General features: G+C 33.4%; 1 protein-coding gene across 7 annotated transcripts in view; it reads left to right on the top strand.

Annotated features, from left to right (window-relative positions):
* LOC143042521 (protein furry-like) overlaps positions 1-14,722 on the top strand; it is a 373,316-nt gene that overhangs the window by 79,071 nt on the left and 279,523 nt on the right. For 4 of the 7 annotated variants that reach the window (XM_076214880.1, XM_076214879.1, XM_076214878.1 and 1 more), the window contains exons 27-29: positions 1,448-1,559; positions 6,693-6,852; positions 7,844-7,885. In XM_076214880.1, coding sequence (XP_076070995.1) covers positions 1,448-1,559; positions 6,693-6,852; positions 7,844-7,885 — 314 coding nt within the window. The remainder of the gene's footprint in view (positions 1-1,447; positions 1,560-6,692; positions 6,853-7,843; positions 7,886-14,722) is intronic. The other 3 variants (XM_076214885.1, XM_076214883.1, XM_076214882.1) reach the window with 1 other exon arrangement.

Genomic DNA, 14,722 nt, shown 5'->3' with positions numbered 1-14,722 from the left:
CATCTGGTTGGCTTATATTTCAAAAACCAAAGCAGTCAGAGCAAATCTCATATGGGGTAAAAAGTGTTCATAAGGTAATGTTCTTTCACCTCTGAAATTTTCAGATGAACCTAATAACCCATAGAGGAGAAGATTTTTTAAAGTTAGAAAATGGGTTGCTGCCACTAAATTGGTAATTTGAAGGATATTTTGCAGTTTTTGGTTATTATCTTGAATAGTAATTATGATAAAGATAAGCTGTAAGCAGTAAATATGTTCAGCAAAGTAAGATCTACAAATAAGTTCATAAAACCAAATTGTAAATTGACCTCGTAAAGAGTTATTACCCTTTAAAGACAATTTTACACAATTTGTTTATTACGTTTTCTAACTTTAAAAAATCTTCTCCTCTAAAACTACTGAACCAATTCCAACCAAATTGAAAGAAGTATGACAAAAAACTGCGTTTTGAAACACTTATTAATATACATTGAACCAAAAAACTAACTACGATGAAATTGGACACTTACACTCTTAAACAAAAGATAAATGCAAAAAAATCAAGGTTCAAGGTGAGTGATTCAAGGCTCTTGAGAGCCTCTTGTTTGTTCCATGGTCTATTGCACTGTAAATTATTGTTCTATTGCACCAGTGTGTAGTCTATTGCACTGACCTGTTATGACCTCTTATTCTGAAATCTGATTAGTTGAAAGGTATTCATGTTGTCCAATCAAATTGGGACTTTAAAATGTTAGAATATTTAATATGTTGACTTCAATGATTTATTCTGATTTCATGTCCGTTTTATTGAATTTCTTAAGTATTGGTTGTACATGTATGCTTAATACAGTTGTTACTTTCATGTGTTTTATTTCTAAGAATTTGTTAGAACTGACTCAGTATATATTAGGTAATAAAACAGTTATTGAATGTGTAACTGTGCAATAGATCAAAATATATTTCTCTCGGTATGAAGATCAGCTCAGGAAACTATTGACAAGTCCAATAGTTCTACACTTGAAAAAATAGTGGAAATATTGTGTAGTTATTTTATTTAAGAATTGAATGCTTCTTTTTGTAACTTCATTGGGGTGTAAAAACGTTGGCTGAAGTATATTTTGTATGAAGCGCGGAAGCGCTTCATACTAAATATATGCGCACGGTCAACGCTTTTACAACCCTATGAAGTTACAAAAAGAAGCATTCAATACTTATAATTACTTTTTTTTAGCAATGATTATGAAAACACGAACTTTATTATTGTTTTATTTAATTCACCTGTGCACTTTATTGTGGGACCATGTGTTATCATGAATGAAAAGTTTTATTGAGCAATGCTTACAGAATAACATGTGATGTGCAGTTAGCCAATCAGAATAAAGTGTCATAATGAAACATACATCTAATGTAATTATATAGAAAATGATAACTGAGGTATAATAAATATATATAACTCATTTAATTTTAGTGGAATACAAAAGAAGTTTACTAACCAGAGATTTGAGATACAGTCTGTTTCATCTCTTTGCTAATTGGAGTGGGAAGTTCAGCCATACTATAGGGGATACTGTAGATAGGCGGTAAGTTCAGCCTTACTATAGGGGATACTATAGATAGGCGGTAAGTTCAGCCATACTATAGGGGATACTATAGATAGGCAGTTAGTTCAGCCTTACTATTGGGGATACTGTAGATAGGCGGTAAGTTCAGCCTTACTATTGGGGATACTGGAGATAGGCGGCAAGTTCAGCCATACTATTCGGGATACTATAGATAGGTGGTAAGTTCAGCCTTACTATTGGGGATGCTGTAGATAGGCGGTAAGTTCAGCCATACTATAGGGGATACTATAGATAGGCAGTTAGTTCAGCCATACTATTGGGGATACTGTAGATAGGCGGTAAGTTCAGCCTTACTATTGGGGATACTATAGATAGGTGGTAAGTTCAGCCTTACTATTGGGGATGCTGTAGATAGGCGGTAAGTTCAGCCATACTATAGGGGATACTATAGATAGGCAGTTAGTTCAGCCATACTATTGGGAATGCTGTAGATAGGCGGTAAGTTCAGCCATACTATAGGGGATACTATAGATAGGCAGTTAGTTCAGCCATACTATTGGGAATGCTGTAGATAGGCGGTAAGTTCAGCCATACTATAGGGGATGCTGTAGATAGGCAGTTAGTTCAGCCATACTATTGGGGATACTATATATAGGTGGTAAGTTCAGCCATACTATAGGGGATACTATAGATAGGTGGTAAGTTCAGCCTTACTATAGGGGATACTATAGATAGGTGGTAAGTTCAGCCATACTATTGGGGATGCTGTAGATAGGCGGTAAGTTCAGCCATACTATTGGGGATACTATAGATAGGCAGTAAGTTCAGCCATACTATAGGGGATACTATAGATAGGCGGTAAGTTCAGCCATACTATAGGGGATACTATAGATAGGTGGTAAGTTCAGCCTTACTATAGGGGATACTATAGATAGGTGGTAAGTTCAGCCATACTATAGGGGATACTATAGATAGGCAGTTAGTTCAGCCTTACTATTGGGGATACTGTAGATAGGCGGTAAGTTCAGCCTTACTATTGGGGATACTGTAGATAGGCGGTAAGTTCAGCCATACTATTGGGGATACTATAGATAGGTGGTAAGTTCAGCCTTACTATTGGGGATACTGTAGATAGGCGGTAAGTTCAGCCTTACTATAGGGAATGCTGTAGATAGGCGGTAAGTTCAGCCATACTATAGGGGATGCTGTAGATAGGCGGTAAGTTCAGCCATACTATTGGGGATACTATAGATAGGCGGTAAGTTCAGCCTTACTATTGGGGATGCTGTAGATAGGTGGTAAGTTCAGCCATACTATTGGGGATGCTGTAGATAGGTGGTAAGTTCAGCCTTACTATTGGGGATACTGTAGATAGGCGGTAAGTTCAGCCTTACTATAGGGAATGCTGTAGATAGGCGGTAAGTTCAGCCATACTATAGGGGATGCTGTAGATAGGCGGTAAGTTCAGCCATACTATTGGGGATACTATAGATAGGCGGTAAGTTCAGCCTTACTATTGGGGATGCTGTAGATAGGTGGTAAGTTCAGCCATACTATTGGGGATGCTGTAGATAGGTGGTAAGTTCAGCCATACTATAGGGGATGCTGTAGATAGGCGGTAAGTTCAGCCATACAATTGGGGATACTATAGATAGGCGGTAAGTTCAGCCTTACTATTGGAAATATTATAGATAGGTGGTAAGTTCAGCCTTACTATTGGGGATACTATAGATAGGTGGTAAGTTCAGCCATACTATTGGGGATACTATAGATAGGTGGTAAGTTCAGCCATACTATTGGGGATACTATAGATAGGTGGTAAGTTCAGCCATACTATTGGTGATACTATAGATAGGCGGTAAGTTCAGCCATACTATAGGGGATACTATAGATAGGCGGTAAGTTCAGCCATACTATTGGGGATACTATAGATAGGCGGTAAGTTCAGCCATACTATTGGGGATACTATAGATAGGCGGTAAGTTCAGCCTTACTATAGGGGATGCTGTAGATAGGCGGTAAGTTCAGCCATACTATAGGGGATACTATAGATAGGCGGTAAGTTCAGCCATACTATTGGGGATACTATAGATAGGCGGTAAGTTCAGCCATACTATAGGGGATACTATAGATAGGCGGTAAGTTCAGCCATACTATAGGGGATACTATAGATAGGCAGTAAGTTCAGCCATACTATAGGGGATACTATAGATAGGCGGTAAGTTCAGCCATACTATTGGGGATACTATAGATAGGCAGTTAGTTCAGCCATACTATAGGGGATACTATAGATAGGTGGTAAGTTCAGCCATACTATTGGGGATACTATAGATAGGCGGTAAGTTCAGCCATACTATAGGGGATACTATAGATAGGCGGTAAGTTCAGCCATACTATTGGGGATACTATAGATAGGCAGTAAGTTCAGCCTTACTATAGGGGATACTATAGATAGGCGGTAAGTTCAGCCTTACTATAGGGGATACTTAAGATAGGCATTAAATACTATCATGTCTTTGTTTTTCTTGTAAGTACTATCATGTGTTTGTTTCTAGTAAGTACTTTCATGGGTTTGTTTCTTGTAAGTACTATGTGTTTGTTTCTTGTAAGTACTATTATGTGTTTGTTTCTTGTAAGTACTATTATGAGTTTGTTTCTTGTAAGTACTTTTCAGGTTTTGTTTCTTGTTAGTACTATCATGTGTTTGTTTTCTGTAAGTTCTTTCATGCCTTTGTTTCTTGTTAGTACTTTCGTGGGTATGTTTCTTGTAAGTACTATCGTGTTTGTTTCTTGTAAGTACTTTCATCATGTGTTTGTTTCTTGTGAGTACTATCATGTGTGTGTTTCTTGTAAGTACTTTCATGGGTTTGTTTCTTGTAAGTACTTTCATTTGTTTGTTTCTAGTAAGTACTATCATGCTTTTGTTTCTTGTAAGTACTATGTGTTTGTTTCTTGTAAGTACTTTCACAGGTTTGTTTCTTGTAAGTACTATCATGTCTCTGTTTCTTGTAAGTACTATCATGTCTTTGTTTCTTGTAAGTACTTTCATCATGTGTTTGTTTCCTGTAAGTACTATCATGTGTTTGTTTTTTATAAGTACTTGCGCAGGTTTGTTTCTTGTAAGTACTATCATGGGTTTGGTCTTGTAAGTACTATCATGTGTTTGTTTCTTGTAAGTACTATCATGTGTTTGTTTTTTATAAGTACTTGCGCAGGTTTGTTTCTTGTAAGTACTATCATGGGTTTGGTTCTTGTAAGTACTATCATGTGTTTGTTTCTTGTAAGTACTATCATGCCTTTGTTTCTTGTAAGTACTATCATGTGTTTGTTTCTTGTAAGTACTATCATGCCTTTGTTTCTTGTAAGTACTTTCATATGTTTGTTTCTTGTAGTACTATCATGTGTTTGTTTCTTGTAAGTACTATCATGTGTTTGTTTCTTGTGTGTTTGTTTCTTGTAAGTACTATCATGGGTTCGTTTCTTGTAAGTACTATGATGTGTTCGTTTCTTGCAAGTACTTTCGTGGGTATGTTTCTTGTAAGTACTATCATGTGTTTGTTTCTTGTAAGTACTATCATGTGTTTGTTTCTTGTAAGTACTATGATGTGTTCGTTTCTTGTAAGTACTTTTGTGGGTATGTTTCTTGTAAGTGCTATTATGTCTTTGTTTCTTGTAAGTACTATCATAGGTTTGTTTTTTGTAAGTACTATGATGTCTTTGTTTCTTGTAAGTACTTTCACGGGTTTGTTTCTTGTAAGTACTATCATGTTTGTTTCTTGTAAGTACTATCATGTGTTTGTATTTTGTAAGTACTATCATGGGTTCGTTTCTTGTAAGTACTATCATGTGTTTGTTTCTTGTAAGTACTATCATGTGTTTGTTTCTTGTAAGTACTATCATGTGTTTGTATCTTGTATGTACTATCATGTGTATGTTTCTTGTAAGTACTATTATGTGTTTGTTTCTTGTAAGTACTATCATGTGTTTGTTTCTTGTAAGTACTATTATGTGTTTGTTTCTTGTAAGTACTATCATGTGTTTGTTTCTTGTAAGTACTTTTGTGGGTTGTTTCTAGTAAGTACTATGATGTGTTTGTTTCTTGTAAGTACTTTCGTGGGTATGTTTCTTGTAAGTACTATCATGTGTTTGTATCTTGTATGTACTATCATGTGTTTGTTTCTTGTAAGTACTATCATGTGTTTGTTTCTTTTAAGTACTATCATGGGTTTGTTTCTTGTAATTACTATCATGTGTTTGTTTCTTGTAAGTACTATCATGGGTTTGTTTCTTGTAAGTACTATTATGTGTTTGTTTCTTGTAAGTACTATCATGTGTTTGTTTCTTGTAAGTACTATCATGTGTTTGTTTCTTGTAAGTACTATCATGTGTTTGTTTCTTGTAAGTACTATTATGTGTTTGTTTCTTGTAAGTACTATCATGTCTTTGTTTCTTGTAAGTACTTTCTTGGGTATGCTTCTTGTAAGTACTATCATGGGTTGCTTCTTGTACTTTCGCAGGTTTGTTTCTTATAAGTACTATCATGGGTTTGTTTTCTGTTAGTTTTTTCATTGGTTTTGTTTCTTAGTTCTTTCATGTGTTGGTTTCTTGTGAGTACTATCATTGGTTTGATTCTTGTTGTTGTTAGTACTATCCTGATGTTGTTTCTTAACAGATTTAAAAAAAAAATATGTGACCAACGTCTCTGACAAGTTTTAAAAAACCAGTGTTGATTATCTTTAAAAATTCTAATCTTTATAAATCAAGTGTTGTGTAAGTTATACTAATTTCCTTTTTCTGATCTTTATGATGTCAAGTGTTGTGTAAGTTATAATAATTTCCTATATCTGATCTTTATGATGTCAAGTGTTGTGTAAGTTATAATAATTTCCTATATCTGATCTTTATGATGTCAAGTGTTGTGTAAGTTATAATAATTTCCTATATCTAATCTTCATTATGTCAAGTGTTGTGTAAGTTATAATAATTTCCTATATCTAATCTTTATTATGTCAAGTGTTGTGTAAGTTATAATAATTTCCTATATCTGATCTTCATTATGTCAAGTGTTGTGTAAGTTATAATAATTTCCTATATCTGATCTTTATGAAGGTTATTTATTTGATATATTCTCCATATTTGTTTGTTTTGTAGGCCTGCTAAAGACGAAAGTTGTACAGAATTAGAACTATCAGCTGTACGAGCCATGTCTGCTGTTCTATGTTGTGGTCCTGTATTTGACACCAATGGCCTCAATGATGATGGGTATATCTATCAGTGGTTGGATATGTTACTTAGTTCCCATGATGACAGAGTAGGTACTTCTAAATAGGATTTATTATGTGATGGATTATTAACACATTATATATTTGTAATGTTATATCAAGTCTTTTACTAATTGAGGGGCATGTGATACTAAATTTTTAGAGGTATTTTAAAATTTTTATGGCCCCCCAACAAAGTTGTCAGTGCCATATAGTTTTACCCTTGTCCGATATTCCGAAATTCCGTAATTTCGTAATTCCGTCATTCTGTCATTCCACAACAAACCATTATACAGAGTTTTTTTCTAAACGCCTTCAGATATTGGGCTGATTTTTGGTTGGTGAGTTAACCAATATGAGTTACAGATCAAGATTAAGTTTCATTCCGCTCCGCTAATTTTTGCTGAAATTACGGGCTTTGGACTGTGATAAATTATTGAAAATCACAGTTATACAGATTTTTTTACTATACGCTTCCAGATTTTGAGCTGATTTTTGATATGTGAGACTAACATCGTGTTTGTGTCCACATGTGTTGTTGAAATTTAAGATTTTTCAACTTTTTGGGACAGGGCTATTCGTGTCACTTTGACATATCTAGTTTTTTTTATAAAATTGACCTAATGATTTAATTAACAAATGATAATGTTAAAGCTGCTTGACTAAGGAGGAGTTTGACATAAATTGATTTTTGTATTGACTGTGTGTGATAATGATAGGAATAGAGATGATGATGAGGTCAGGGATGAATCACAGTGTAAATGTTTTGTTTATAAAGTAAATGGTGGATCAAATATTTTCATCTCATGGAATTCATCGGTGAAAATACTATCTATTGATGATACTTCTGTTTAAGAAACCACAATAAAACAGTGTATGGTTATCATCAAATATGTTGTAGGTCAATTTTTTCAGAAAATTCCTTTTTTGCAACAAATTAAAAAATGCAACTCATATGCCAAAGTTCATTTCAAAACTTGCATGTACATGAAATGAAATTTCAAAGACAAATATTTTTGATATTGAACTGTATGTTCATAGATGACTAATCTGCCTTTTGACACCCCTCAGATCAAGGAAGAGGTAAGACTAGCTATGTATGGTGTGCATTCAATGTCTTTATTAGCTATTGCATTAGAATATGCTTGTCATCAACACCACATCAGTTAACATTAGAAATAATTTTGTTATTTGTTATGTTAACAACTAATTATTGCTAAATTTCAGTATTATTTCTTTATTGAATGCATATTACGGAAATTGACACAATTTGCACACCATACCTTTTTGCATGTTCATTTGTATTTTTAGTATTTTTTTCAGTTTGCTAGTGCTTTCTTACTTTGCCTCTCTTGACTATGTTCTTTGTGATACTTTAAGTGTGTTTATAAAAATATTTGATTAAAGGCCAAATTTAGAATTGTAACATTTTATATTGTTATCCATCTGTCTTTCTTGAGTAATGACAAGATTCCAATAATATCCTGTATTAATACTGCAAATATAAATAAACTCTACAAGAATAATAAGATAGGAAAGATTTGATCGAGAAATTTATTTGTAATTTTTAATTTTTTTAATTTTTAGCTCACCTGGCCCGAAGGGCCAAGTGAGCTTTTCCCATCACTTTGTGTCTGTCGTCCGTCGTCATTAACTTTTACAAAAATCTTCTCCTCTGAAACTAATGGGCCAAATTAAATCAAACTTGGCCACAATCATCATTGGGGTATCTAGTTTAAAAAATGTGTCCGATGACCCGCCCAACCAACCAAGATGGCCGCCATGGCTAAAAATAGAATAGGGTAAAATGCAGTTTTTGGCTTATAACTCAAAAACCAAAGCTTTTAGAGCAAATCTGACGTGGGTAAAATTGTTTATTAGGTCAAGATCTATCTGCCCTGAAATTTTCAGATGAATCGGACAACCCGTTGTTGGGTTGCTGTCTCTGAATTGGTTATTTAAAGGAAATTTTGCTGTTTGGTTATCTTGAATATTATTATAGATAGAGATAAACTGTTAACAGCAATAATGTTCAGCAAAGTAATATTTACAAATAAGTCAACATGACCGAAATGGTCAATTGACCCTCTAAGGAGTTATTGTCCTTTATAATCAATTTTTCATAAAATTTGTAAATTTTTATTAACATTTTCCACTGAAACTACTGGGCTAAGTTCAATATTGATAGAGATAATTGTAAGCAGCAAGACTGTTAAGTAAAGTAAGATGTACAAACACATCACCATCACCAAAACACAATTTTGTCATGACCCTATCTGCTTCCTTTGTTTAATATTCACATAGACCAAGGTGAGCGACACAGGATCTTTAGAGCCTCTAGTTTGAATTTAGTACCGGTATATGTCGTTATTTGAGAAAACAATGTGAAGATTTTTTTGCAGTCTTTTTTGTATGAATGCTGCAAAAATAAGTATCTTAGTCTTTATTTATGTAAACAATGAATACAATATTTGGGACTTGTTATCTTTGTGAAAAAGAACTGACTTAAGAGAAGAGATATGATTGATAATGAGAAAAATATCTACCAACACACAATGTCAACCACTACAGATTATCATATGTCCTTTAACAACCTTACTTTAATTCTAGCTTATAAAGGATCCAGATAGCAAAAATTGAATAATTAGAAAAGAAAACAAAGGTCTTATTTATGCTTATATCTACTGATCTACAGGCTCATTGTTTAGGACAGGCACAAAAAGAATAAACATGTTTGCGAGTGTTCAACACTTCCCCTATCCTAGGACAGTGGTGTCATGGGTGTATCAGTTCAACATCAGAAAAACTGTTCAAATTTGTAGAAAAGGGATTGACTCATCTGATCAGCATAGCACTTAAAGTCAGATCAAAGCCAACTTTCTGCAGATGTCAATTTAGTCCCAGCGTTTATATATACACAGTTCTATCAACCAGTATCTTTGGACTTGATCACATCCTCAGAGGACATTCTCTTTAATCAACCAAAAAAATTATATATAAATATTTCAATTATAATATTTTTAAACCATCTTTTTTTAAGTAAGCATAAATCTTGGTATAAAACATTTGAAAAGATGAAAAATGTAGCAATCTTAAATAGCAATGGTATGAAATACAATACTGTGTTTATGCAATTGATAATGATTCTCTCACACTATTGTCAGCAATTTGATGTCCCTGCCGTAAGAATTGAGTGTTACCTTTGTCTCTTTCCAACCCTCTTTCCATCATGTCTGTCCCCAAAGTTTGTTTCCGTTCTCTCCTTTAGCTTGCCTCAACAAAATGTTATGGAACTTATTCACATTGCTTGTTACCACATAACTGAGATGGAGATCAAAATTGGGAGGGATGGCTTTTACTGTTTATGAGTTATGCCCCTTTATAAACATAAAAAATGATATTTTTTTTATTTTTGTTCTCTAACTTGAGTATGCCTCAACCAATTTGTTTTGAAATTTATACACAATGCTTATTACCACAAAACACAGATCAAGTTAGAAATTGGTTGGCATCACTTTTACAGATATTGAGTTATGCCGCTTTTAAAATGAATCTCTTACTTTAGTTTGCATCAGTCAAATGTTATGAATCTTATACTCAATACTTATAATCTAAAAATTGTCATAACTACATGAATCCTGCATCTGTATATGGAAGTTGACTCATGCATATTTACAAGGGGGGTGACATTCTTCATCTATTGTTTTTGTTTTTGAATGTCAATATGAAATCGTTTAATGTGAAAATTTGTCAGATGTTACTTTGAGGGAAGACTTTATCCATTAATTTTGATAGCAAAGCAGACGAGTTTGTTTGATGAAAAATTGGAAAGTGTATTTATTTGACTGTTTTTCAAATAGTTTTACTGGTAGATTATGTAGTATTACATATATATATAGTCTGTTTGGATGATCATATTGCACCATTATTTTATTTCTTACTTTATGTCTCATTGATATTTTTTGTATATCTAAATATATAACCTGCATGATACCTCATTTGTCTTTTAAGAGACAAATCTTTGTGCAAATGATGATAAACTATCATTTTATTCTGATCATATATATATATATATATAATATATAAGAGAGCCCAGGTGGTCGCGTGGTCTAGCGGGGGGCTGCAGTGCATGCGATTTGGTGTCACGATATCACAGTAGCATGGGTTCAAATCCCGGCGAGGGAAGAACCATAAATTTGCGAAAGCAAATTTACAGATCTAACATTGTTGGGTTGATGTTTAGACGAGTTGTATATAATATATATCATATATATAACTTGTCTAAACATCAACCGAACAATGTTAGATCTGTTAATTTGCTTTCCCAAATTTTTTGTTCTTCCCTCACCGGGATTCGAACCCATGCTACTGAGATATCATGACACCAAATTGCCTGCACTATAGCCGTCCTGCTAGACCATGCGACCACCTGGCCTTGAAGGCATAAAACTTAACTCAGTGCTCAGAGCACAAAAATCATGCTCGAAACATGAAATCCAGCAATTTGATTGGTTGATTTTCGAGTCTGAATACAAAAATCATGGTCAAAAGTTTATTGACCGTGATGCCAGGGCTTCTAAAATGAAGCTTTTGGTGGCTGTGTGTTACCTTTCCACGTAAGTTTTAATCTAGCGTCGTACTACAGTACATGATATATAGGGAATGAAGATGTTATTTCAGATCAGCTAAATTATCTATAGTAAAGAAGTAAAGGATCCTACAAATTAATAAGTACGTCTGAGCCAGTGACAACTCTACAACAGATTTATCTATCGGATATATAAATTCTGTCCTTAATAATTATAAAAATAAGGAGATGTGGAATAATTATAAAAATAAGGAGATGTGGTATTATTATGAAAACAAGGAGATGTGGTATAATTATGAAAATAAGGAGATGTGGTATAATTATGAAAATAAGGAGATGTGGTATAATTATGAAAATAAGGAGATGTGGTATAATTATGAAAAAAAGGAGATGTGGTATAATTATGAAAATAAGGAGATGTGGTATAATTATGAGAGAATAAGGAGATGTGGTATAATTATGAAAATAAGGAGATGTGGTATAATTATAAAAAAAAGGAGATGTGGTATAATTATGAAAATAAGGAGATGTTGTATAATTATAAGAATAAGGAGATGTGGTATAATTGACAATGAAACAACTATCAATCAAAGTTCAAAATGAAGAGGACGTATGCATTTATAGGCATTTGTTTTGCCTTCAACAATGAGTAAAAAACAAAACTGTATGGTTGGCTATAAAAGGCCCCTACAAGAAAAATATTAAACAAGTCAATTGAGAAAACTAAACCCTGAAGTTTTAACAAAACAGTTTACGGAAAACAAATATGTCTAAAATGAACCAACGACAACCACTGAACTTCAAGTTCCTGACTTGGTTCAGGCACAAAAACAATTTGGTGGGGTTATATAAACATGTTTGTGAGTGCTCAACCTTCACCTAACCGGGGACAGTTGCTTAACAGTACAAAAACAGTGCATGTATAATAAGAAAGACGTCTAAACTGTATAAATTTGTATTGATGACTGAAGTACAAGATAATGTCATAAGTAAACGACGTTCGATATACAATAGTGCTGTGTTATGTTAACTTATTTTTCTGTGCATACAGGTACATGTATATAGGTATTTTCTCAATGATGTTATCAAATTTAAAAATAAGGAGATGTGTTGTGATGTCCAATGAGATAGATAATCAACCCGTATGGAACGCCATGCCTTATGTTGATGATCAGCATTATATGCAGTGGTCACAACATTATATGCAGTGCTCACAAAATTATATGCTGTGCTCACAACATTATATGCAGTGCTCAAATCATTATATGCATTGCTCACAACATTATATGCAATGCTCACAACATTATATGAAGTGCTCACAACATTATATGCAGTGATCCCAACATTATACGCAGTTGTCGGGACATTATATGCAGTGGTCACAACATTATACGTTTTTTGTTGATGAAGGTGATGATCAGTGATGATGATGTTTGATGTATGTGATGGTGGTTCAGATTCGGTAAACTTCAGTTTTTTTTAGCAGAAATTACAGAATCCGTTATTGGCAATGCCCAGGAAACAACATTGAAACAGTTATTAAAGTCATGTTATCATTAAGGCAGTATACAATATTTAAAACTGATTGAAATAAGGAAATTAAAAAGAATGATCAATTTACTACAAATTTATTCCACACCAGGGCATTTTAAACTTATTTTGATAATCAGTTTCACCATATTCACAACTTAATATGTATATACTTTAAGTATTTAATTAATTCAGTTGCCGAGGGCAGCTAGATACGACTTCAGAGGTCAAACCCTGAACCATTCGGACAAAAATGATCACAATATTCACGCTTGATACAGGTCTGAATTTCGATTGGAATTAAATATTTAACACATAATAGGTTTCTGACACAGAATAATTGTAGACAAAGAACTTAGAATTAGTTATATAATTTGGACTAGTTATTTAGCTTACCAGGCCTGAAGGGCCAAGTGTGCTTTTCTAATAAATCCATCATCCAAGATGACCGCCAGCAGGGGACTTAGTTTAACATAAGATCCATGTAATACATACAAATAAAATTGAGAATGGAAATGGGAAATGTGTCAAAGAGACAACAACCCGACCATAGGACATACAACAGCAGAAGGTCACCAACAGGTCTTCAATGCAGCGAGAAATTCCCGCACCAGGAGGCGTCCTTCAGCTGGCTCCTAAACAAATTTTATATATCTTGTAGCTAGTGCCCCTTTTTAAAAGTATCTGTTAAGAGTTTTATCTTTCTTATATGATTTCAAAAATCCAAGTAGAGTCAGGTGAGCAACACAGGCTCTTGAGAGCCTCTAGTTTGTGTTTGCACTATGCTGTTTCGAAATGCCCACCCCCTCCCAAAAATGAAAAAAAAATACCTTCCTCTTTTTTTTTATTTTGTGCGATACACACAAACATTGCATATTGATCACAAACTGAAAAAGAAAAAAAAATATGTATCACCTAATTTTTTGACAAAAAAAAAATTTATGAAGAAATTTTCTTTTTTATTTCTGAAATCTGATATGAGAAACAATTTTCTTTACACATAATTTTTAAGCAGTTTAAAGGAGGTAATCAAACATTATGTTTGGATTACCTCAATGTATTTGGATAACCTTCCTGACACTGGTTTCAAGTCTTAATTGGCCATTAACCAAGAAACCCTTGTTTTTCCTTCTTTTTTGCCTCTAATTCCTAAACAGTTTGGTTGAACTCAATCCTAACCATCCCGTTATGGTATAGAAACTTGTGGTATAATTTCAGAGAGATCCATACACTTACACACAAGTTAATGTCTGTAAACTACAAAAATGTATATTTGGGTCCCCTTTTTTGCCCCTTTTTCATAAACAGTTGAAACCATTACCCCCAAAATCAATCCCAACCTTTATTAGTGGTTGTAAACCTTGTGTTTTATTGATTTCTATTTACTATACAATAGTTATTATCCGGAAACCATCTGTCTTCTAATGACACTGACAACGACAAAGTGATAGCAATATACGACCAATTTTGTTTTATTATTTTCTACGGTTGTATTAAAACATATTTATTTAAACACATATATAATTGTACAGTTCTGATCATTTAATTCTAAATAAATATCTTCAGATTACTTGGGACTGCAATTTAGATATGTTATGACCCAGTATTTTTCAAGGAGAACCAAATATCTATCAGAAGTATACTGTTCATTGCATTTTTTTTTTATTAATGTTATTCGAAATAGAATTTTGCTTAGACATACAATTTTGAATCTTATTTTAAAAAGGCATATAGCACAGCAATTTTTAGTGCAAAAGAACTACATGTATTTCATGAATTTTAATCCTTTAAAGTATATAATT

Source organism: Mytilus galloprovincialis, chromosome 8, assembly GCF_965363235.1.
Source record: "Mytilus galloprovincialis chromosome 8, xbMytGall1.hap1.1, whole genome shotgun sequence".
Classification (NCBI taxonomy): Eukaryota; Metazoa; Mollusca; class Bivalvia; order Mytilida; family Mytilidae; genus Mytilus; species Mytilus galloprovincialis.
The sequence above is the reverse complement of the archived record's forward strand: the minus strand, read 5'-3'. Positions and strand labels throughout refer to the sequence as shown.